This window comes from Mastigoproctus giganteus, chromosome 13, assembly GCF_048544385.1.
Source record: "Mastigoproctus giganteus isolate SK-2022 chromosome 13, ASM4854438v1, whole genome shotgun sequence".
In the NCBI taxonomy this organism is placed as follows: domain Eukaryota; kingdom Metazoa; phylum Arthropoda; class Arachnida; order Uropygi; family Thelyphonidae; genus Mastigoproctus; species Mastigoproctus giganteus.
In genome coordinates, this window is record NC_143587.1 from 109093676 (window position 1) to 109119666 (window position 25991).

The window sequence follows — 25991 nt, forward strand, 5'->3', positions numbered from 1 at the left end:
AAGAGTGGGAACTAGAATAATTTTTTTGTAATGATAAAAGAAAAATGTTCTTGTTTGATTTGCAATGCTTCTGGGGCTATGCCCAAAAAAGGAAATTTAGAAAGGCACTTCAATGCACTCCATGGTAAATACCAGTCAGATTTTCCACCTAATAGTGACCTTAGAAAAAATAAATTAAAAGAACTTAAATCCAGATTATTCACACAAAAAAATTTCTTCATGACACCTAATTTAAAATCTAAAGCAGTAACTGTAGCATCATTTAAAGTGAGTCATCTTCTTGCAAAAAAAATGAAAACCATTTTCTGATGGTCAATTCATCAAAGACACATTTTTAGAAATAACAGATCCTCTTTTTAAAAATTTTAAGAACAAATATGAAATTAAAAGTGCTCTTCAAGATCTGCAATTGTCTCAAAATACTGTGATGTGACGCATCGCAAAAATGAGTAAAAATGTGAGTGAACAATTGCACGCTCATATTGCTAATTATGTGTCCTTTTCTTTAAAACTGGATGAATCTACAGATATCAGTGATACAGCTCGATTGCTCATTTTCATTCGTATGGTTTTCAATGATTCTGTCACTCGAGAAGAACTGCTGGGTATGGTTTTGTTAAATGAAAGAACTAGAAGTCTTGATATATTTAACGCATTCAAAAATTTTATTGAAAAAATTAAATTACCACTATTTAAGCTCATATCAATAACAACAGATGGAGCTAAAGCAATGTCAGGGCATCTTAATGCATTCGTCGCATTGTGCCAAAAGAATGATGAATTCCTAGATTTTTTTGAGTTACCACTGTATCATCCACCAACAACTCTTAGCCAGCCAAAGTTAATACTAAAAGTGTTATGGATATAGCTTTCAAAATAATGAATTCCATCAGAGGACAATCTCTTCAAAGGAGACTTTTCAAAATGCAATTTGACAAAAATGATCCAGATTTAATATTACAACCAGATGTGAGGTGGCTGAGTCAGAGTAAGTCTCTACGGAGATTTCGAAATTTGCTGAATGAAATTAAAAAAATTGTTGATCAAACTTTTTTGGGGAGATGATTATCAGCAGCTACAAGATACGGAGTGGTTGTGTGATCTGGCTTTTCAGATCACTTAATTTTACCAGTAAATTAAGTGATCTGAATTCGGAATTACAAGGGAAAAAAATAAAAATGTGGGTGACATAATTAGTAGTATTTCTGCATATAAATATCAATTTTTGACAATGGCTAAGGATCTTAAAGGAAAAGAAAATTCGATCATTTTGCAAATATGTAAGATCATTTGCAAAAATATCCTGTTCTTGAATTTAATAGTGAGAAATATGTTTCTGAAATTGAGAAAGTTGTGGATGATTTTGACACCAGATTCAGTGATTTTAAAAGAGTTGGAGAAATTGTTCAATATATTTCTTATCCATTTAATGTCGACTTAGATATGAATCAAATTGCAGAAAAAAATAGCTGAGATTTTTCACATGGAGAAAATATTACTTCAAAATGAAATTATTACATTGCAACATGATATGGCACCTCCATAGCCAGGTGGGCAAGAACAGCAGTGCGTAGCACATGCTTCTTGATTAGATCAGAGTTCGAGCCCGTGGCCACCAAATATGGAGGATGCGGAAAGGTCAGGGAATGACCACTGCAGATCCCTGGAGCAATATGGCCTTAGTTGCTAATGCTCCTAAAAAACAAAACAACATTAACCACCATGCCAACCTTTGTATCATATCATCTAACGTACACATTAAGCCTGATGTATCTTTGTCAATATCATTAATAAATATAGAAAACAACAGTGGAGCCAGCACTGAACCCTGGGGACTCCACTAATAACATTAGCTCATGGAGAGCAGTGTCCATTAATAACTACTCTCTGTCTTCTCCCACTCACCCATCCTTTTATCCTGAGCAGTAACTTGCCCTTATTTCACATCTTATATTAATATGGGCGTCTTTTTTTGAGACAGCCATTGTGATTGATAGGCCTAACCGATTGGGCTGGAAGTGGTCAAATTGAAGATATTTCTTCCTAGGTGTGCAGGAAAATGGGAAAATATAACAATTCCAAAGAGTTTTGTTTTATAGAATGTGCCAGTTTTGTCTACTAGTGCTGCCTACCTTAGCCCCACTACATCCCCATGCTTCTCTGACTGGTCATGTTGAATGTACCTTGCAGCAAAGAAGAAACACACGTTTTTGTGCTCCTGCAAATGCATCCAGTATTGGTCTGAAATGTGCATTTAAGGATCCGAAAAATTTAATATGTCACAGTATTTGCTTACTTAGTGAAAGGTCATTGTCACTGTTCATTGTCAAGCCTTACATTTTAAATGTGAATAATTTTATTTTACTGCAGAATATGGCAATTTCAGAAGGATTGATCAATGATACGAGACTTATAGTTAAAGTTATGCATCAGAATTGTTTGGATGTAGAAATAATAACACGAGAAGCTAAAGGAAACCAAGTACTCTTACCGAGTGTAGATTTGACTCCATCTGATTCGACTTTGCCATTCTCATTTAAGATATGGCAGTTTCCTATTCAGCTGGCTTTTGCGATGACTATAAATAAAAGTCAAGGGCAAACATTTGATAGAGTTGTAATTTTGCTTACTAGCGCTATATGTAGTCATTATATGTAGCACTGTCTTGGGTCAGATCATTCCATTTTCAGATAATGTTACCAGAAAGGCACAAGAATATAAAAAATGTTGTATTCAAAGAAGTATTATAGAGACTGTACTACATTTTGTACGTGTGATATTGTTACACAATGTGCACATTTTGAGTAATCAGAAAGATGGTGAAACAAAAGAAAATTTATGTTTCCTCAGATACAAGAAATAAGAAAGGAATCGACACCTACTAGGTTACCTGATCATGACAAAACACATTTCTTCAGGACACCTAGAGAAAAACTCTGCCACCAATTGTGAAATGTTTGCAACAGGTACAGCTAGTTAGCATTAATAAAGGCATATGATGCAAGGAAGCAAGCTTATACAGCATCAGCCAAAAAAAAAAAAAAAAAAAAAAACATTTTCCCTTTTCACGCATCCATTCACTCCAAATGTTTGTCTAGTTCTGCCTTTAATTTATTTAAGCTGTCAACGTCCAGAATGACAGGTGGAATCAGATCACCTTGCAGGTACCTAGTCTCCAGACACTGCAATTTGCAAAAATTAAGCCTTTATTGGTAAGAGAAACCCTTTGTTCCAATCACCAATCTCATTGCCCTCCTGCAATGAGATTGGTGATTGGAACAAAGCAGCTCTACATCCTTTCTAAAAATGAGGCCTCCAGAACTGTATGCAGTATGCAAAGTTTGGCCTGACCATTGCATTATACAAGGTGAAAGTTGCCTCCTTATCCCTGACAGCAATATTCCTGTATATCATTGACAAGACCCCAAGCTACTCTTGCAGTCAGTCTGCACTGCTCTGAAAACTTCATATCTCACTGTACAATCACCCCCAGGTAATTTTCATTCTCCACTACCCTGAGTATGGTACCACATAGTTGGTACATTACTCTGGGGTTACTGCTACCCAAGTGCAGTACTTTGCATTTGTCAATGTTAAACTTCAGTTGCCACCTCTCAGCCCATCTGCTCAACTTTTCTTGATCCCGTTGCAGCAGTGTACCATCGTTACTGTCATTATCAATCCTGCCAACCTTTGTATCTTCTGGAAACTTGGACATTAAACCTGATACACCTTAATCAATATCATTGATAAATACAGAAAAAAACAATGGGCCCAAGACCTAAGCTTGGGGAATTCCACTAATAACATTAGTCCATGAAGAGCAGTGTCCACTGATTACCACTCTGTGTTTTCTCCCACTCAACAATCGCTTTATCCATACAGCAACTTGCCCTTAATGCCATACTGCTCCAATTTATACAGCAGTCTTACATTGCAACAGTATCAAAAGCTTTCCTAAAATCCATGTATATCACATAAAATTATTTTTTGCATCCAGTTCCTTTGTGATCATATCATATCATAGTATCCAATCAAATTGGTCAGAAAAGACTGCCTCTTAACAAACCCATGTTGTGTCTGAATTATAACTGTGGTTTTGTCTTGATGATCCTGCACTGCTTCATTAACCAGTGACTGCATTATTTTCCCTGGAGCAGAAGTTAAACTAACAGATCTGTAATTATTTGTGTCACCCTTTGGTCTCCCTTTGTGAATTGGGTATACATTAGCACATCTCCAGTCCGTGGGGACCTCCCCTGAGTTCAAAGATGCTCTCATAATCATGACTAAGGTTTACTTACTTCCTTTTCTGTCTCCTTTATTTTAACTGGATAGATCCCATCCACCCCAGGTGTCTTTGTTATGTTCAACATTAACAATTTCTCCTCCACTTTGCTCTCAGTTATTATAAAATCCTTTAGCTCCCTGTTATCGTTAGATAAACTTCTGACATTCTCCTCCCTCATGTGTAAATTTAGATGCAAAATATTCATTGTTTGTTAGGTACTTGAGCAGGATCAACAACAGTCAAACCGTCGATATCAAGTGGACCAATCTGATTCATCCCCTTCCTTCTAAGGTTTACATAAGCAAAGGGGTCTTTGCTGTTCCTCTTTGCATCCTTTGCAAAATATTTCTCGTAACCTGCCTTCTCTTGCCTGACCTCCTTTGGGACTTGATTACAGACTAGCTTATATATAGGGCCGGCCGGGCTAGCCGGGTGGTTAAAGTGCCTGCCTGGCATCCCAAAGGTTGCGGGTTCGATTCCCGCCTAGGGCTTGGATCAAAGTACTGCAAAAACCTTGGGAGGTGCATTATGGCCACAGAAGCCGATGCGCCAACAACTACCAAAAAAAAAAAAAAAAAGCTTATATATACCTTGGACTTCTCTGTCCCCTGATAATTTATATGAATCCCATGCACTTTTCTTCTGTGACATGAGTCTCATTAGTTCATCTGACCTCCATTTAGGAATCTTGAAAAGTATTTCTTAGTTGGTATGAAAAGTCTAATAGCTTCCAAGATTAATTCCTTAAATGCTTCCCATTTAGAATTTGGTAACTTTGGCTAGGATCATCTAGACAAGACTGCAGTAGTAATTCAGACACAGCGTGGGTTTGTTAAGGGAAACTCTTGTCTGACAAATTTGATTGGATTTGGATACTATGATGTGGTTACAAAGGAACTGGATGCAAAAAATAATTTTGATATGTACTTGGATTTCAGGAAAGCTTTTGACACTGTTGCACATGGAAGACTACTTTATTTAAAAATAACTAAATGCACAAGGCATAATACGTTAAGAGTTAAGAGTTTATTATCTATATAATATCAGTGTAGATACACCATAGACAACTCTTAAGAAACTACGAAGTAGTTGTAGTAGTAGACATCATTTGCTCTGTTTCTCATATTGTGCTTTGCCTTCATGACGAGTTGCCATGATATTGCATTACCTCGAATAAGTAACGCTTCACTAATAGGGAAGGCTATTGTTACTTATTCTCAGTGAGTACCAAAAGGTGTATAGATTTAAATCTATATATCTTTTGGCATCTCTCATATTGTGTGATTATCTTCACAACTGGGTCATCATGTCTGCAATACCAGGGTACCTGCCCATCCATTGATGATATGCCAATAGCCTTGAAACGGTGCCATCTGGGTGGTGGTACTCACTGAGAATAAGTAACAATAGTCTTCTCTATTAGTGAAGCATTACTTATTCGAGGTAGTGCAATATCATGGCAACTCGTCGTGAAGGCAGAGCACATATGAGAAACAGAGCAAATGATGCCTACTGCAACAACTACTTCGTAGTTTCTTAAGAATTGTCTATGGTGTATCTACACCGATATTATATAGATAATGGAAGACTACTGTACAAATTGGAGCAGAATGGTATTAAGGGTAAGATACAATGGATAAAAGGGTGGTTGAGTGGGAGAAGGCAGAGGGTGGTAATCAATGGACGCTGCTCTACGTGGACTAATGTTATTAGTGGAGTCCCACAGGGTTCGGTGTTGAGCCCACTGTTGTTTTGTATATTTATCAAGGATATTGATGTAGGTATATCAGGCTTAGTGTCGAAGTTTGCAGACGATACAAAGTTTGACAGGGTTGTTAATGATATTAATGGCAGTGTGCTACTGCAACAGGATCTAGAAAATTTGGGCAGATGGGCTAAGAATTGGCATCTGTAGGTTCTTAATGCGTGAATAATCACTGTTGATTATCAGATCAAGAGTATTACTCCCTGTGGTTGCCTCTCGAACATGCTGCTGTATAAAACAGTCATTCAATAAATCTACAAAAATCTTGCTAGTGTGCATGTGAAAAACCCACAGGTTTCAGTCAATATCTGGAAAGTTCAAATCCTCAGTTATAAGATATTCTGATTTATTGGCCCACTCCATTTCTCTGTACAGTTGTTTGTTGTAGTCATCAGAGACATTAGGCCTGTAACACACTCCTACTCTCATTTTCGCTTTCCCAGAGCTTATGTCACCTTTCTGTCCTGTCTTTTCATTCTGTACATATTGTACTCTCCAAATTCCAATTCTACATTCCTTATATCTGTGTGACACCACTTCTCTAATATTCCAACAATATCAGCCTTTGATGTCTTCAGCAGCATTTCAAATTCATCAAATTTATTTACTATGCTCCTGGTATTGGTGTACATGCAAATATATGTGCACCTGTTCTCTCTCTCTCTTAGTTATCCTAATACAGCTCATGTATTTATTTGTTCCATGATGACTCCCAACAGTCCTTGAAATTCCCAGCACCTTGCTTTCCAGGCTACTGTTCATTTCAGTAGAAGCCCTGCAAGAATCACTTTCACCTCTGCCTGCAGTTACTGTTAATCTGTTAGTCTGTGAATCTCCCCAAGCTAGCAGTTTTCCGACCCACCTAACACTGCCTCGATAGCATCAGCAAATATTCTTGCACCCTTTCTATTTAAGTAAGTGTATTGCATCCTTGTAGAAGCAGTCTCTCTCTTGTTAACAAGCACAGACCACTCTGTGAAAAATTCTACCCCATGAGTCTTGCACAATTTCTCCAGGGCCGAATTGATTGACTAGGCTCTCATCATGTACTCCCTCCTATCGGGTCAGACACTTTCAAATTTAACCCTAACTCACAACTTTTTTTCCTTAAATAAGTCTGCAGATCTGCTACTGTTAATGTCATTAGTGCAAATGTATACAACAGTATCACCCTTTGTGCGCTTAAATGATGATATCTGCTCTACAATGTCATCAACTTTTGCCCCTGGCAGACATACTCGGCCCTACTCCTCCTATCCTTTTTGCACAATATATAACCCATCTGCCTGACAATAGAGTCACTGACAATAACTAGTCCCTGTGAGACCAGCGTATTCTGCCTTGAAGATTGCCACTGCATTGCCTGATACACAAGAGTGAGCTCTGCCATTGAGTTGGATAGCTGAGAATTTTATGTGCCCCCATTTTAGTTCCTTTGAGGGTATCTACCCTACTCTTCAAACTCTCATAGACACCCATCAGAATGCTGAGTTAGCACCTAATTTTCTGACTCTCTGCACCTAACAGACACAAAGAAGACATTCTCCTTGACTAGATTATGTCCTGTTTCAGAAAGGTTCGTAAACACTTCACAAGTTGAACATTTTTTTAGGCTGTTATGCATTGGAGAATCTCTTCCTTCGGTTCTCCCCCAAGCCACAGCACTCCCGCTATTAGATGCTTTGCTGCTCTAGTCTGGTCATGATTTCCATTTAAATAGAATTTAATTAATTAACAATAAAAATTAATAAGGTTAATAAATTTAATTGATTAATTGACAATACTACACAAAGTTAATGCAGTGATATGTATTACGCTACCAGTTTTATGTTATACCTTATTCTATCAAGTTTGAGATATATGCTATCAAATTACACTATACTATAATGATCAAAATGCTGACCGGGCTAGCCGGGTGTGTAAAGTGCCTGCCCGGCAACCCAAAGGTCGCGGGTTCGATTCCCGCCTCGGGCTTGGATCAAAGTACTGCAAAAACCTTGGGAGGTGCATTATGGCCACAGAAGCCTATGCGCCAAAAACTACAAAAAAAAAAAAAAAATGATCACAGTGTTAAATTAGTTATATCCTTACCTAAATACGAAAGATATATGCCCAACAAGTGATTAAAATCTTCAAAATACTATTATTCACAATTAAAACCCTACTATTCTTCTGCACTACTTGTTATGTACTGCGATATCCGCACTAAAACACAGATACAATAGCGATATGAGTAGCAAGTCGTAACTTACAAAATCACTAGCTAAATTTAAAAAATAAGCTACTAAATCTGTTTAATCTATTTGTAAAACACAATTTAATATGTTAATTAATCAAGAATATGGTAAAAATTTACAAAAAACTTATCCATTTGCAGGAGCTCAAAAAGTCTGCCATACTGCTCCAGTTTTTACAGCAGTCTTTTATATGCAGGTGTATGAAAAACTTTAAATCCAAATATACGATGTCAAAATTATTTTTTGCATTCAGTTCCATTGTTACTGAATATAGTATCCAATCAGATTGGTCAGACAAGATCACCCTTTAACATATTCATGCTGTGACTGCAGTATAATTGTTTTCCTGTCTAGATATGGTCCTGCATTACTTTCCCTGGAACGGAAGTTAAACTATCAGGTCTGTAATTACTCATGTCACCTTTTGATTCCCCTTTTTGAATTGGGGACACAGTCATGTACTGCAGAAGTGTAATTTGTAGTAAAGGTTTGCTGATAATCATATTATTATTATACAGTGTTTATACAATTGAAAAAACTTGTACCAAAAACAACAGTTTTGTTAGTTTTGAATGTGTGACATAAATGAAGTTATTGGGAGTTAATTTATTGTTGCAGTACTGGAAGTGGTTATCCACATGTTCATGTTTGCAAATTTGCTAAGAGCTACAGCAAAGTCAAACATGAGAATATTTGGCCAGAATAAACAAATGGAATAGGGTGAATTTGATTGGATGGTTGAGTGTTTGAAGGGTAGATAAATGTATTGTTTTGCAAATTTAAAAATGAGTGAAATTGTTTTATTGATGAGTAAAGAGAGACTAACTCAAAATTAATGTTGTTTGTTTGTTATTTGGTTTTTAGGAGCATTAGCAACTAAGGCCATATTGCTACGGGGATAAGCGGTGGTCATTCCCTGACCTTTCCATGCGGAAAGTCACCGTCAAGCCTGTGACGGTGGTCACAGGCTTGAACTCCGGTCTAATCAAGAAGTGTGTGCTACACACTGCTGCTCCTGCCCACCTGGCTACGGAGACGCCTCAAAATTAATAGCATAGCTTTCAATGTCTTATTTTTATTCCATATATTTATTGAAATTAGATCATTCTTGTTGTTTATTCATTATTGAGATGGATGCCCAAGGTTTATTGTAAAAGTAATAAGTATTCTCTGATTTTTAAAGTAGAAAAACCCTTTAATTAATAATTTATTTATTATTATTATTACCTGAAACTTTCCATTTTTTCATATTTGGCCATAATCGCACTTTCTTTACAAATTCTTTTAACTCTTCCTTGACTAGTGCCACTGGTGATTTTTTTTTTTTTTTTATATTAAAATTAATAAAAAAATTTTATAATTTTACTAATTATAGAAAAATCATTTTCTAACTACAGTATCTCTGAATAAGTTATCAAATCCACATTTGATAACTTATTCAGATTTAAACAGAAATTTATTCAGATTTACCTTGATTTACACAGAATTGTTACAGTTTTCACTTGCCAAAGCCAGAAAAAAAGTTTTCTTGCTTTAAACGGTATTGCCATTATAAATTTGAGATACTTTTATTTTTATATCTATATATGTATATTATATCTATATATGTATATTATATCTATATATAATTAATAAATTTGTTCTTTTTTTTTTTTCATTATTGTTGTGTTATATAGTATTTGTATATATCTATTAATTAATGTATATTTTATGTAATATCTGTTTTGATAGTATATAACAGAACTATGGTGCTCAATATGTTCTACATTGATATCAATATTTCTTTTTTTATGTGAAAACCAAACACGAGAGGTATTAGAACCTATAGTACTTAGTACTGTGCTTGGGTTGGAGGTTGAGAAGACGAAAGAAGATATTTGTTGACATTGGACTTGAACTTCTGTAGATTGTAATTTTCAGGAAATACGTATGAAGAAAGGTTGTTCCAGAAAACGGCAGTTGAATGAATAAATGAGGAAGATGAAAAGTTGGTTCTGTGGGTTTGAAGTTGGACAGTAAATGGATGTTGGCTGGTGGCAGCACGTGTTCAGACTGTTTTGAAAGAGAGAGCGGGAATTATAGAAGCCAATTCAGAAGAATAGTGCCCATGGAAGTATCTGTAGAAGAGGCATGCAGCAGAAACAGTACGTCTATGAGAAAGCGAGATGTTAGAGATGAATCATTAATTAACCTAACTGGCCTCTTCTGAATGGAATTAAGAAGCCTGAGAGAGATTTTGGGGGCACTACCCCAGATGTGGGAACAATATTCCATGGTAGGGCGGATTTGTGATTTATACAGAGTGAGCAGCTGTTTGGAAGAAAAGTAATGCCGAGAGCAAAAGAGAAAACCAAGTTTTTTAGATGCAGAGGAAGCAATATTTGTAATGTGCTTGTGCCAAGAGAGAGATTAGAAGTCAGGGTAATCCCCAAAAGAGATATATCATTTTGCCTAGAAATCGGAGTGTCACTAAAGATAAGCATAGGAGCAGAAGAATCCTTTTTGCGAGATATAAGACAAGACTGAGTTTTAGAAGGGTTGAAATCAACTAAGTTGTCTTTGCCCCACTGGAGAATTACCTGAAGATCGGCATTTAAGGAATTGGTAGCAGATTTTCGGGAAGTTGAAGTTGATTGAACAGGGCAAGGTTTCTCAAATTGGAAAGTGGAATGCAATGTGCTATCATTGGCAAAACTATGGATAGGATTTCCAGTCAATGGAAGAAGGTCATGAAACCTGGATAACCAATTATTCAAAACAGTTGGCAAACCATAAGATGGAAGCTTGTTTAGAAGACCTTTATGCCAAACACGATTGAAAGCCTTTGAGATGTCAAGAGCAACTACTTGTGTTTCACCGAACCTTTCCATCGAATTAGTCCATAAATGGGTAACATAAGCCAGAACATCACCAGTGGATCAACATTGACAGAATCCATACTGACGATCATTGATCAGACGAAAGGTTTCTAGGTAGTTTAAGAGTTGGCGATTGATTGATTTCTCCATTACTTTAGAAAGAGTAGAAGTAATTGCAACGGGACGATAATTAGATGGGATGGATTTGTCACCCTTTTTAGGAACTGGCTGGATATGGGCAAATTTCCAAGCAGAAGGAAAAAAACCTTTGGAATAAGAAAGTGAAAAAAGGTGGAAAAGAACAGGAGTAAGTTCAGGAGCACAGATTTTGAGAGCAAGTGGAGAAATACCTTTCTTAGCATCAAGATTCGTCAAAATCCTTCTGACATCATTTTGACGGAAGACCACAGGAGGCATTGAATGGAATGTGTTGAGAATGGTGGGAGGTGTTTTACCAAGATCATTAATATCATTAATATATGAGTTGGAAGAAAAATGGGATGCTAGCAGGTCAGCTTTATCCTTGGCTGAAGTGACAACAGAACCATCTGGTTTGGACAGAGGTGGTAGCAGAGATGGGCAAAAGTTGCGGCCAATAGCTTTGGCAAGGGACCAGAATGCTCGGCTACCATTAGGGCAAGAAGCAAGTTTTGTACTCTTAGCCTGTTCAAACTCTAGTTTGGACTGATTAATAACTGCTTTACAATTGTTGCGAGCTTTGGTTAGGCAGAAAATGAAACTGAAGAATTAGAAACAAGCCAATTACGATATGCAACATTCTTCTCCTGAACAGCCTTAGCACATTTATTGGAAAACCAAGGTTTAGATAATTTTCTAAAACCAAGATAATTTAGATAATTTCTAATTATCTAAAACCAAGGTTTAGGTAATTTTCTAAAACCAAGATAATTTAGATAATTAGAATATTCTTCTACACCTTGGTGTAGAAGAATAAGAGAAATTTACCTCAATACGATACATAGAACACATCCTTCTGATACTCTCCAGAAATTAAACGAATAAAAGATTAGCGCAAAATGATTACAGTAAAAAATCAACTTTAATTGATTTTTTAATTAATTTTTTTAAATTGTTTTTTTTGAATTTTAGTTAATTTTTGAATTGTGTTCAATTGATTTTTTATCGTAATCACTTTGCATTAATCTTTTATTTGTTTTAATTTCTGGAGAGGATCATACAGAAGTGTTCAACGTATCAAATTGAGGTAATTTCTCCTATTCTTCTACAAATAATAAATATTTATAACTATAATGTAATGTGTATTCATTTATTTAAGCATTATATTTAAGCATAGTTTTGAATGTTTTTTTATTTTTTTGGTTTCAAAATTAAACGAAAGAAAAGGAAAGGGACAATTAAACTTATTTTGCATACAGGCACAAGAATTCCTCAGCGTGATCCTGTTTGTAGTTTTACCATGATATATTGTGTAATCCTAGTAATGCTAGAGTTAATTAAATTAATATATTAATTTGGTAAATTATACAGAATACTAAAACATCATACTTATTTCAGTAAAGGATCCCACCATATATTTGAGCTTTTATGGATTAAGAAATCATGGCAAGCTACATAACAAACTGGTGGGTAAAAATTTTTTCTTCTGTATTTTAACCTGGTTCATCTAGTTTATAATTGACTTCTTTTCCAAAAATGATGACATTATTCAAAATGAAACTCATTCACTCGAGGAAACCTACAAATTTCATATTTAAGGAAATTTGAATTTTTTAATTACTAATTATACATAAATCATTTCTTTTATATAGTTGTTTACCAAGACCAATGTGTATTGTAAAATATGCAAAATAAATATTGGCATTTATCCACCATTCTGATAAATGCAAATTTACTAGAATACTTACCTGGGCTACTAATTAGGATAAAACAATTAAGGTATCACCAGGATTAATTCACAAGACAGAATTAAATGTGCTAAAATTAAAGTTGCAAAAGCAAGAAAAGAGAACTTCCTGGATTCCTGCCTGTAAATGACATATAACTCTAAATAAATTCAAGGAAGAACTAGACAAACTTTTGAAGTGAACAGATGGTGAAATGGGAAGACTTTTTTTTTTTTTTTTTTTTTTTTTGGCTGATGCCGTATAAGTGTGCTTTCTTGCATCATCCTATGCTAATGCTAAATAGTCAATTGGGTGCAAGAAGAGACCTCCTTTAACATTTAGTTATGATAACTTTTAACATCTCAAAGAATGCATTATTTAAAACAGCAGTAATAATTGTGATAATAACACAGTGTAACATACAATCACTGGTAAAAAAAAAAAAAAAAAAAAGTAAACTGCAGTCATTATCAATCCACTGGAGGATGGAAGCCTCCTCAATGATTTAATTCATGTTGAGGGAAATGGATCATAATCTGCCATGCTAGTCCAACTGGTTGGCAAATCGACCGCATTTGGCAGTCAGAGCCTTGAACCCCCAGCCTACTCAAAGAGCATGTACTACTGCACTCCCGCTCCTGACTACTAAGCTACAGATGCCTGGTAAAATACAAGTTAAAGTTGGTTTAGGTGCAAAAGCAAGAAAAGAGAACTTCCTGGATTCCTGCCTATAAATGTTCTCTTCTCTAACAATGTTCTAATGTCAATTAGAACATTGTTAGAGAAGAAAATAATATCCCATAAATTAACAGTGCAGGTTACAGGTGATAATTATGCTTGCAGTTACTATTTCTTAACTGATGCTGAGGAGTGAATACATTATCCAAATACCTCCTGTGGTATAGTTTCTCTTCTAGTTAGGTTTAATTAGGGAAGAAAATGCTCCATACCTGAAATTTTCTGAAATGAACAAGATTCCTTCTTCCTCTCTGAATATTTAATTACTAAATTTTGAACAAACTTGTAAGCTAAAATCTCTAAGAAACTTGATTTCTGGAATGATGGATTCTTCTAGAGTGATACAAAGTAGTTTTACACTGCCATATACAGGATTTTTGCATCAAGGAAATCAATAATTATATCTTAACTTACTTTATGGAGGATTTAACACAATACTAATTATTGCTAGCAGATGGACATTTAGGATCAGTATGTTTGTCTCATAAATGAATTAAGATTTAAGTGATATACAGTAAATAATTTCTCAGATAATAATAAATATCTGGAAAAATAAATATTCTAATAATTTTACTTCTTTACAGCTAGCTGAATACGGGTTACGTTGTTGTCATCATAAGCTGTCCATTAGCAACATGGACTAGCACTAGCTGTGCCATTAACTTTCTCTCCAAAAATTACCAGCATTACTAAGTTTCAAAGTGTTAGTATGATATGCTAACTTACACAGACATTGCCACAGTAGCCACTTTATAAACCACTCATTACATGCTTTGCCACAGAAATGAAACTATTTATAACAAAAAATAAACTTTTTCCAAACATAAAATATACATAAAAATTAAATTTTTACATGTGCTTTTGTATATGTTTTAATCGTAAATAGAATATTTTTAATAATTGTTGTATTTAACAAACTGATAAGTATTAATGTGTAGCAAACAATATTGTTTAGATTTTTATCATGCAGTATAAGTGATGTCTTTTGAGGTTATGATGGCGAGATGGTGGGTATCAGAGTACAGCTTTATGGCTGCTAGATAGTCATCAGACCAAACATGTTTTAACTTTCTAGGAGCCATCCAGCTCAGCAAGTTAATCTTGTTGCCTCTACTCTGCCAGTCACATACAATAGCACACGTATGGGAGGCATTATCAAAGCCATGTTATTATTATTAGCTATATGGTGCAAGGAAGCCTGAGGCTTATGCTGCACCAGCCAAAAAAAAATTCCCCGAGTTACCCTAAGAGAGAGAGAGAGAGAGTCAAAAGGGAATCACCAAGAAAGAGAAGAATGATGATATCCAGCTCAGGACCCTGGGTGTGCCAAGCCCATACTCACCAGATGTGAGCCCCTGGGGTTTATATCAAGGAGACAGGGTATATTCCTGCTTTGTGCACACAATATACAAAAATTTCATTAATTCATACATATTCCCTCCATCTACTTTTACTTTATGTACCAAATGTATCATGAACAGTCAGGCTAATAGAACAAACTTATCTGAGTGTAATGTGTGTTTTGCCCTTTACTGTTTTCCGAGTTACCCAGGAGTTCCTCTACTATCTGAACCTCATTTGAATAATTATATAGGAGCAGCAGTGCGTAGCACACGCTTCTTGATTAGACCAGGGTTCGAGCCCGTCACCGCCAGATGCGGAAAGGTCAGGGAATGACCACTGCATATCCCAGAGCAATATGGCCTTAGTTGCTAATGCTCCTAAAAACCAAATAACAAACAAACAAACAATAATTATATGATTACACTATCAGAAATTCTCCACTCATATCAGTGGATGTTTCAAGTTTTAATTCTTGTTTTCCTTGATATAGCCCAAAGTAGCCTATGCGCCATCAAACCTCCTTGATATAGCATTCATTTGCAAATCATGAAAGTGAATATTAATAAGAAAGAAAGAGACCAGGTAAATGATGGAAGGCTCAAGGAGAGACTGAGTCAAACAATAAAAGACTGGAGGTGGGGGTGGGAACCATAGAATAGGCATCACGAAAGCATCTAATTCACTTTCTGACCTGTTCAAGTGGACAGGGAGGGGGTACCCCAGCAAGCAAAATGTGAATTGCCTAAATCACCATCTCTCTTTCTCCCAACTGAAACTGAAATGACAGCAGTCTTCAGTACTCTTTCCATCAATTGGGGTGGACCTGGAGAATAGAAATTACCATTAAATCATGGCCATTTTACTTAACGTAATTTTAAAAATTTTAAAAAATTAAAAAATTCATGCCAAGTGAATGATAGCATTTCCCAAAATATATGCTAAGAACCATCTTTTCAGTAAAATAAACTAAAATTGTACAACTAAACTTGTGGCTCAATAACATTTAAGTCTAGTGATTATGCAGGCCATGGAAGATGCTTAGGCTCAGTTTTGCAATAAAAAAATTAAATGAATTGTCTTGTTTTATTTCATTAGTAGTAGCAAATTGCTTCCTTAATTGCTCATGCTGTATAAGCAAGCTTATACAGCATCAGCCACAAAAAAAAAAAAAAAAAACCCATCACTTCCCATTTTACATATCCTCTATCCATTTCCTCAAATAGTTTGTCTACTTCTTCCTTGAATTTATTGAAGCTAGAAACTTCTACAACAACACATGGAAGTTTGTTCCAGCAGTCAACCACCTGCTGGCTAAAAGCAAACTTCTGTACATCCATTCTGCAACTGTCCTTCTTCAATTTGAATTTGTCCCCCCTCATGTGCATAGTCTAAGCAACAGGAAGAATCCCATCAACATTGAATTCAAATCAGATCAACGCCTTCATTCAATCAATTCATAGCCTTAAACACCTGAATCAGATCACCTTGCAGGTGCCTAGTTTCCAGCTGCTGCAATTTGCAGAACTGAAGCCTTTCTTGGTAAAAGCACCCCATTGTTCCCATCACCATCTCATTGCCCTTCTTTATTCTAGCAGCTCTACATCCTTCCTAAAATGAGGCCTTCAGACCTGTATGCAGTACTCAAGATGTGGCCTGATGATTGCAGCGCCTCTGTAGCCAGGTGGGCAGGAGCAGCAGTGCGTAGCACACGCTTCATGATAGACTGGGGTTTGAGCCCGTAACCACCAAATACAGAGGATATGGAAAGGTCAGGGAATGACCACCTATCCTCGGAACAATATGGCCTTAGTTGCTAATGCTCCTAAAAACCAAATAACAAACAAACAAACCTGATGATTGCCTTATGTGATGGGATAATCACCTCTTTATTCTTGCTATCAAAATTTCTGTATATCATTCAAAAAACCCAATGAGTTTTCCTGGCAGCCTGACTGCATTGCCAGAGATCTTCCTATCTGACTGCATAATTACTCCCAGGTCTTTTTCACTTTACACTATCAGATTTGAGTATGTTCTGTTAGTCTCTGGGAAGGTTTTTTCAGGATATAGTACCACACAGTTCGAACATTACTCTGGAGTTACTGCTACCCATGTTGAGTATTAGCATTAGCATTAGTAGAAGTATATGATGCAAGAAAGCAAGCTTATTCAGCATCAGCCAAAAAAAAAAAAAACACACACCACTCCCATTTCACCCCTCCGTTCGTTCGAAATACCTGTCCAGTTGAGCTTTAAATTTGTTCAGGCTATCAACTTCAACAACAAGTGATGGAAGTTGGTTCCACCAACCAACCACCCGCTGGCCAAAGGCAAATTTCCACACATCTATCCGACATCCGTCCTTCCTCAATTTGAATTTATGCCCTCTGAGGTGATTATTCTGAGCAAGATGAAGAATCCCATTGGCATTGAGCATGCTCAAACCATTCAAAGCCTTATACACCTCTATCAGATCACCTCGCCGGTGCCTAGTCTCCAGACTCTGTAATTTGCAAAACTTAAGCCTTTCTTCATAAGAGCAACCCTTTGTTCCATTCACTAATCTTGTTGCCCTTCTCTGTACCCGTTCCAGCAGCTCTACATCCTTCTTGAAATGAGGCCTCCAGACCTGTATACAGTACTCAAGATGTGGCCTAACCATTGCCTTATACAAGGGAATAATCACCACCTTATCCCTGCTAGAAAAATTCCTGTATATCATTGACAAGACACCATGAGCTACTCTTGGTCAGTGTAGTACCGCAGAGTTGATACGTTGCTCTGGGGTTACTGTTTCCATATGTAGTACTTTACATTTGTCAATGTTAAACTTCATTTGCCACATCTCAGCCCATCTGTTCACCCTTTCCAGATCCTGTTGCAGCAGCATAGCGTCAGTAGTGTCCTTAACAACACTGCCAACCTTTGTATCATCTGCAAACTTGGACATTAAACTTGATATCCCATCATCAATATCATTCATAAACACCGAAAACAACAACGGACTCAACACTGAACCCTGAGGAACTCCACTAATAACATTAGTCCACGTTGAGCAGTGTCCATTGATTACCACTCTCTGTCTTCTGCCACTCAACCATCCCCTTATCCATAGAAGCAATTTGCCTCCAATGCCACACTGCTCCAATTTGTGCAGCAGTCTTCCATGTGCAACAGTATCAAAAGCCTTTCTAAGATCCAAATATATAATATCAGTTATTCCCTGCATCCAGTTCTTTTGTGACTACATCATAGTATCCAATCAAATTGGTCAGGCAAGACCTGCCCTTAACAAAACCATGCTGCGTCTGAGCTATAACTGAATTCTTGTCTAGATGATCCTGCAGTGCTTCTTTAACCAGTGCCTCCATTAATTTACCTGGAACAGAAGTTAAACTAACAGGTCTATAATTACTTGTGTCAGCCTTTGATCCACCTTTGTGAATTGGGGTTACATTTGCACATCTCCAGTCTATGGGTACCTCCCCTGAGTCCAAAGAAGCTCTCATAATTATGGCTAGGGGTTTGCTTACTTCCTTTGCTGCCTCCTTTAATATAACTGGATAGATCCCATCCACCCCAGGTGCCTTTTTTATGTTTATTCTCAGCAATCTCTCCTCCACTTTCCTCTCAGTTATTACAAAATCATCCAGCTCACTGCCAATGTTTACTTTACCTACATCATTCTCCTTCCTGAATAACTCCTCATGCATGAATGTAGATGCAAAATACTCGTTTAGATTGTTAGCCACCTGAGCAGGATCCTCAACTGTTGAACCATCAATATCCAGTGGACCAATCTGATTCATCCCTTTCCTTCTTGAGTTTAAATATGTAAAGAACTCTTTTCTGTTTTTCTTTTCATCCTTTGCCAAGGATTTTTCGTAGTCTGCCTTTGCCTGCCTAATCTCCTTTGTGACTTGGTTACAGACCAACTTATATCTATCATAGGCTTCCATGTCACCCATTAATTTGTATGTATCCCATGCATTTTTCTTCTCTGCCACATGTCTCATTAGTTCATCTGACAACCATTTAGGCCTAAACCTTGAACAATATTTCTTAGTTGGTATGTAAAGCCTGGTAGCCTCCAAGATTAGTTCCTTGAATGCTTCCCATTTTGAGTTTGCTGTTGGTAACATCATCAGTTGGTCCCACTGTATAGAATTTAAATACTGTCTCAGACCATCATAGTCGCCTTTACAAAAACAAAAACCCTTCCCTTTACCTCTGATGGTAGTTACCTCCTTGAGTAAATCCCACTTCAACACACTGTGATCACTGCCACCTAGTGGTTCATTTATCTGCAGATTCTTAATGCATGAAGAATCACTACTGATAATCAGATCAAGAGTATTGCTCCCTCTTGTTGCCTCATGAACATGCTGATGTAGAAAACAATCATCCAATAAATCCACAAAAGCCTTGCTAGTGTGCGAGTGACCAATCCACAAATTCCAGTCAATATCTGGGAAATTAAAATCCCCCATTATAAGACTCTGATTTACTGGCCCACTCTATTTCCCTGTACAATATCTTATTATACTCATCAGAGTCATTAGGCCTATAGCACACTCCTACTCTCAATTTTGATTTCCCTATACTTATGTCACACCAAACTGACTCGACACTGCGCTGTCCATCGATGTCGACTGGCTTCACTTCTTTGGACTTTATGTGTTTCTTAATTAATAGCATAACCCCTCCTCCCCTCCTGTTCTGTCTATCCTTTCTATACACATTGTATTCCCCAAATTCCAGTTCCGCATTACTTATATCTGTGTGACACCACGTCTCTGATATCCCAACAATATCTGCCTTTGATGTTTTGAGCATACCTCAAATTCATCAAATTTATTTACCAAACTCCTAGCATTGGTGTACACGCAGGTGTACATGCACCTGTTTCTATTCTTAGCTACCCTAACACAACCCATGTGTTTACTTGTACCGCAATGACTCCCAGCAGTCTCTGAAATATCCTTGTTTTTCAGGCTTCTGCTCATTTCAATAGAAGCAGTGCAAGAATCACTTCCACCTCTGCCAGTGACTACTGTTAATCTATTAGTCCCTGTATCCCCCCAAACTAGCAGTTTTCCGACCCACCTAACACTGCCTCGACAGCATCAGCAAAAATTCTTGCACTCTTTCTATTAAGTGTATCCCATCCCTGTAGAAGCAATCTCTCCTGTTAACAAGTACAGTCCAGGCTGAAAAAAATTCTACCCCTTGAGCCTTGCACAATCACTCCAGGGCCGAATTGATCGACAAGGCTCTTATCCTATACTCCCTCCTATCGTGTCTGGGCAGAATTGCAGACACTTTCAAATTCAACCCTAATTCACAGCTTTTTTTCAACAGTGACCTGTACTTGCTAAGTAATTCCGCCGGTCTCCTACTCTTTGTACTTTGCATTTATTAGCATTAGCATTAGTAGAGGCATTTGATGCAAGAAAGCAAGCTTATGCAGCATCAGCCAAAAAAAAAAAAAAAAACCCACTTCCACTTCACCCCTCAGTTCGTTCAAAATACCTGTCCAGCTGAGCCTTAAACTTATTTAGGCTATCAACCTCCACCACAAGGGATGGAAGTCTGTTCCACCAACCAACCACCCGCTGGCTAAAGGCAAATTTCCGCACGTCTATCCTACATCTGTCTTTCCTCAATTTGAATTTATGCCCTCGCAGGTGATTTTTCTGAGCTAGAGGAAGAATCCCATCAGCATTGAGCATGCTTAAACCATTCAAGGCGTTATACACCTCTATCAGATCACCTCGCTGGTGCCTAGTCTCCAGACACTGTAATTTGCAAAACTTAAGCCTTTCTTCGTAAGAGCACCCCTTTGTTCCATTCACTAATCTTGTTGCCCTTCTCTGTACTCGTTCCAGCAGCTCTACATCCTTCTTGAAATGAGGCCTCCAGACCTGTATACAGTACTCTAGGTGTGGCCTGACCATTGCCTTATACAATGGAACAATCACCTCCCTATCCCTGCTGGAAAAATTCCTGTATATCATTGACAATACTCCATGAGCTACTCTTGCAGCCCGTCTGCACTGCTCAGAGAACTTCATATCTGCCTGCAATGTTATCAATGTTAAATTCAGTTGCCATTTCGCAGTCGATCTGCCTGACTTTTCTAAATCCTTTTGCAGTAGTGTACCATCTTTACTGTCATTAATTGCCCTGCTAACCTTTGTATCATCTGAAATCTCAAGACATTAAGCATGATATGCATTCATCAGTATCATTGATAAATATAGAAAACAGTGGCCCAACACTGAACTCATTTGCAAATACAGGCATACCTCGGTTAACGTTACCTCTGATAACGAAGCTTCGATATAACGAAGTCCGCAATTTCAAGCCCCATTTAACATTAAAAAAATATTCCAGTTTAATCACCTGAAATCTAAACAAACTGAAGAAATTACGGAAACCTTTGGGGCTTCTCGTGGTTGGTTCGAGAAATTTAAAAAACGGGCCAGGATTCATAGTGTAAAATTAACAGGAGAAGCTGCAAATAAGTTTCCAGTAAAACTAAAGGAAATAATTGAACGTGAAAATTTTCCACCAAATTTGGTGTTCAGTGTTGACGAAAGCGTTTTGTTCTGGAAACGGCTACCAACAAAAAGCTTCATTTCTATTGAAGAAAAATCAGCTGCTGGGTTCAAAGCAGCCAAAGACCATTTAACGTTACTCTTTGGATCAAATGCCTTTGGTGATTATAAATTAAAATTGTTATTAGTTTACCATTCAGAAAATCCGAGGGCGTTAAAAGGTAACAGAAAAATGAATTTACCTGTAATATGGAAAGCAAATAGAAAAGCGTGGGTTACCAAGGAGTTATTTACTGATTGGTTTGTTAACCACTTTTGTCCTAAAGTAAAACGGTATTGTCAAAAAAACAACTTTGAAGAAAAAGCTCTTTTGTTGTTAGACAATGCTCCGGGACATCCTACTGATCTTAACACGGTGGACACATGCATTCCTGTCAAAGTTGTGTTCCTTCCAGCAAACACAACTTCCCTGATTCCACCATTGGATCAGGGAGTAATAGCATCATTTAAAGCTTATTATCTGCGTCGAGCATTAAGCAGTTTAACTGAACTAGAGGATAAAGAGGAAATGACAGTTAAAACTTTTTGGAAAAACTACACCATTAAAAACGCAATTGAAAACATTGATAGTTCTTGGAAAGAAGTCACTAAGAAATGCTTAAATGGAGTTTGGCGCAAAATATGGCCAGAAGTTGTACTAGAAGAAGAAAATAACATCCAAGAAATTAGAAATGAAGTTATCCAGATGGCTCAATCAATAGGTTTCGAAAATGTCGATGAAGAGGATGTTAGAAATTTATTGAATGCAGAAGATGATGGTTTTTCAGTGGAAGATTTAGAAAACCCTGTTAGCAACGAAGACAAAGATAATGAAGATGAAGTTAAAGAAGTTCCTGCCGAAAAAGTGTTAACAACCAAAGATTTAAAAAGGTGCTTAAATGACATTGAAAACGTTTTTAAATTTTTTTGGTGAAAATGATCCTGATTTAGGAAGAAGTTTTATTGTTAAGCGATCAGTGTTAAATGCAATAACTCCGTATAGGCAATTGTTAAATGAAAGAGAAAAAAAGCATAAGCAATCAACTTTAGACTCATATTTTAAAATGTGATTTCACTTTGTATGTAAGTTGACTGTTTATTTAATAACACTTTTCTTTGTTCGAAAAAAAAAGATTTTCATTTTCTTTACGTAGGAACGTATCCCTATTCTGGCCATAGTATTTTTACCTCTGAAAACGAAGTTTCGCTTAACGAAGTAATTTTGTGGAACGCATCCTATTCGTTATTCGAGGTATGCCTGTATATAAAGTACCTGTTGTCTTCAACATATCCATCTGTCTATCCACATCTAACAACTTGACTCCCAGTGGACATATTTTGATGAAATTTTATATTTGTATCCTGTAGAAAAATCTGACAAGCATCCTAAATTTTGCTAAAATTGGGCCAGTGGAAATTTGTCAATTTTTTTATTATTTTTCATGGCCTGTTCATTTCCCCCCCTCCCAAATAAGAATTATTTCTCTACATAACCCAAAGTATATTTCAGATATTTGGCATTTCTTGATTAGGAAAAGCCTTGTTGATATCAGATTTGAGTATGTTCTGTTAGTCTCTGGGAAGGTTTTTTCAGGATTAATCCCCCCCCCACAGAAATTTAAATTAGCTTAAATGTCTAAACATTACTTGAGTGCAAAAAGTAAATTTTTTTAACATGTTTTTTGGTTCCTGGAAAGCTTTTAAGATCACACACACACACACACACACACACACACACACACACACACACACACACACACACACACACACACACACACACACACAAATCTAAATTAGTTTCACTGTTTGAGCATCACATGAGGGAAAAGTCAGATTGATACCATCTTTTCAGCATATGTTTTGTTAGTTGCTGGGGGGGGGGAGAGCTAGTTCCCTGGTCCTTCTTCCACAGTAAGCTATATAAATTGATTTTTTAAAAATAGCAGTAGTACCATGAAATATAAATAAAATTAAGATAACAAAAAAAAAATAAAAGCCAAGAATAATTTTGAACTAAAAGGGTAGTAAATATAAAGTTGCCAAAGAGACTAGCAGACTAAAATCATGGTAATTCCAAGATTTAGAGATAGAAATGGCAAAGTAAGTTAATTTAATAACATGGAAGAAAAATAATGTTGCCAATAAAAAGCTAAAAATTAATATTAAAATACAAATGTTGCCGGGCTAGAGAGAGAGAGAGAGAGAGAGAGAGAGAGAGATCTCGGAACTCGAAGCAACTGAGTGAGCCAAGGTCTAAATTGTGAAATATCACAAATATAATAAACAGTAGAAAGAAAGAATGAAAAATAAAAGATGAAGAAATGTTAGCTACAAGTCCTATACTTCTCAGATTGCTGCTGAGATATCATGACTGACAAATCGCATTTCATAAACTGATCAAACAAGGAACAAAGCCACTCATTTGTATGGCTGCAGCAGTTATGCCACCAAACTATGAAAGGAAAGAACCATAATGCTAAACAAACTTAGAATTCACTGCAAAATAAACATAAAGAGACAGAAACTGTAGTTGAAATCCATTTGAGACCACTGAAACTATTTGTATCCCAAATAACTGTCAATTTAAAATTACTCAGTATATGTATGTATTAGTAAATTAATAAGAGGAGTATACCTCAATAAAGTACGTGGAACACTTCCGTATGATACCCTCCAGAAATTAAAACGGAAAAAACGAAAAAATCGACAACTTACCGGTACATTAAAGTAAAATATAAATAATTAAAGTAAAATATAAATAATTAAATAATCAATTTAACACAATTCAAAATCAATTCAAAACAATTAAAATTCAAATTAACGCAATTAAAAGAATCTAACGAAAATATTCAAAACGATTTTCCTTCCTGAAGCTGACAATGCTTTTCGACCGACTGTCGTGATCACAGGAATGAAAATTACCGAATCAGGCTAAACCTGCAACTTAAATAGTGATTATGTGTCTTCGCGCATGCGCGTAAAGGTCCACGCATCGGAGATCAAATATGGCCGCCGAACATTAACAGAATTCTCGTGTAATTTAATTTCAACGGTTTCTGCAATTAATAGTCGCGTATAATTACGTTGAACGTTAAGTATTTTGGCCTCGTTAAATAAAAAAGTATGTTTTTCGTTAATGGCATGAAAGGCTAATTCTGACGCTGCTGAACGAGAAGCACGAACAGAGGCTTCGTGTTGATTTACACGGATATTGAGAGAAAACCGCGTGGAACCCTGATAAGACGAGTCGCAATCACCGCAAGAAATGTTGTATACTAGATCATTAATTTGTGTTGCGAACGCCGAAAGAACCGAGCGATTGTTCAGTATAGTGTGTAACTTCCGTATAGGCCTAGCTATAATTTTAAATTCGGTATCTTTAAAGAATCTGTTAAGCTGTTTGTGCCACTGTTCAACATATGGGACAGAAATAAAGTATTTTTTGATATTACTATTGTTGATTGGTGCAGTATTTTGTATCCTATCCTTAGCTTGTACCCTAATTCGATTTATTGTGTTAATGGGATAACCCCTGTTCAAGAATCTGCTAGTTAATATTTGTATTTCTGAGTCTAAAGCAGAATCCGTCGTTGAATATTTATAGGCATTTAGAAATTGATTAAAGATAATCGATCTTTTGTAGGTGAACGGGTGGTAGCTATTATAATGTAGAAGCATACCGGTGTTTGTGGGTTTTCGATAGATGCTAAATTGTATTTTGTTCGAGTCCCGGGTAAGCGTGAAATTTAGAAAGTTTAATGACTTAGTATCCGTATCTTCCCTTTCCAATGTAAATTTGAGTCTAGAATGAATATTATTAAACGAATGTAAAATATCTTGGATAGTACTACTATCGGTAATAACTAGAACATCGTCTAAATACCTCCCATAGTATGTGATACGGGGACGAAAAGGTGTCAAATGTATCTGCTCAATCGTTGAGAGATAGATCTCTGACATTAAGCCACTCAGGCTCAAACCCATTGGTAATCCAAAAATTTGTTTGTATACCTTGTCTCGAAAGGTGATGTAGTTAGCCTCAACTAATAGTTTAATTAAGTGAAAAATCTCCTTTATAGGCAGCTTCGTATAATTAATCGGTGTCGAGTTTTTATTTAACATATCCCAAATAATATCTAATGTGTATTCAACGTTTACATTCGTATATAATGATGTAACATCTAATGAGAATAAATTGTCATTGTCGCCGAGTCTACAGTCTTTAAGATTATTAAATAATGTATCGTAATTCTTAATCCCAAATTGTATAACCTGTCTAAAAGGTTTTATAATG

General features: G+C 36.5%; 1 protein-coding gene across 1 annotated transcript in view; it reads left to right on the plus strand.

Moving 5' to 3' along the window:
* Positions 1 to 25991, plus strand: part of LOC150076348 (phospholipase D1-like) — a 601970-nt gene that overhangs the window by 527358 nt on the left and 48621 nt on the right. The window contains exon 24 of the mRNA XM_090387327.1: positions 12688 to 12755. Coding sequence (XP_090243453.1) covers positions 12688 to 12755 — 68 coding nt within the window. The remainder of the gene's footprint in view (positions 1 to 12687; positions 12756 to 25991) is intronic.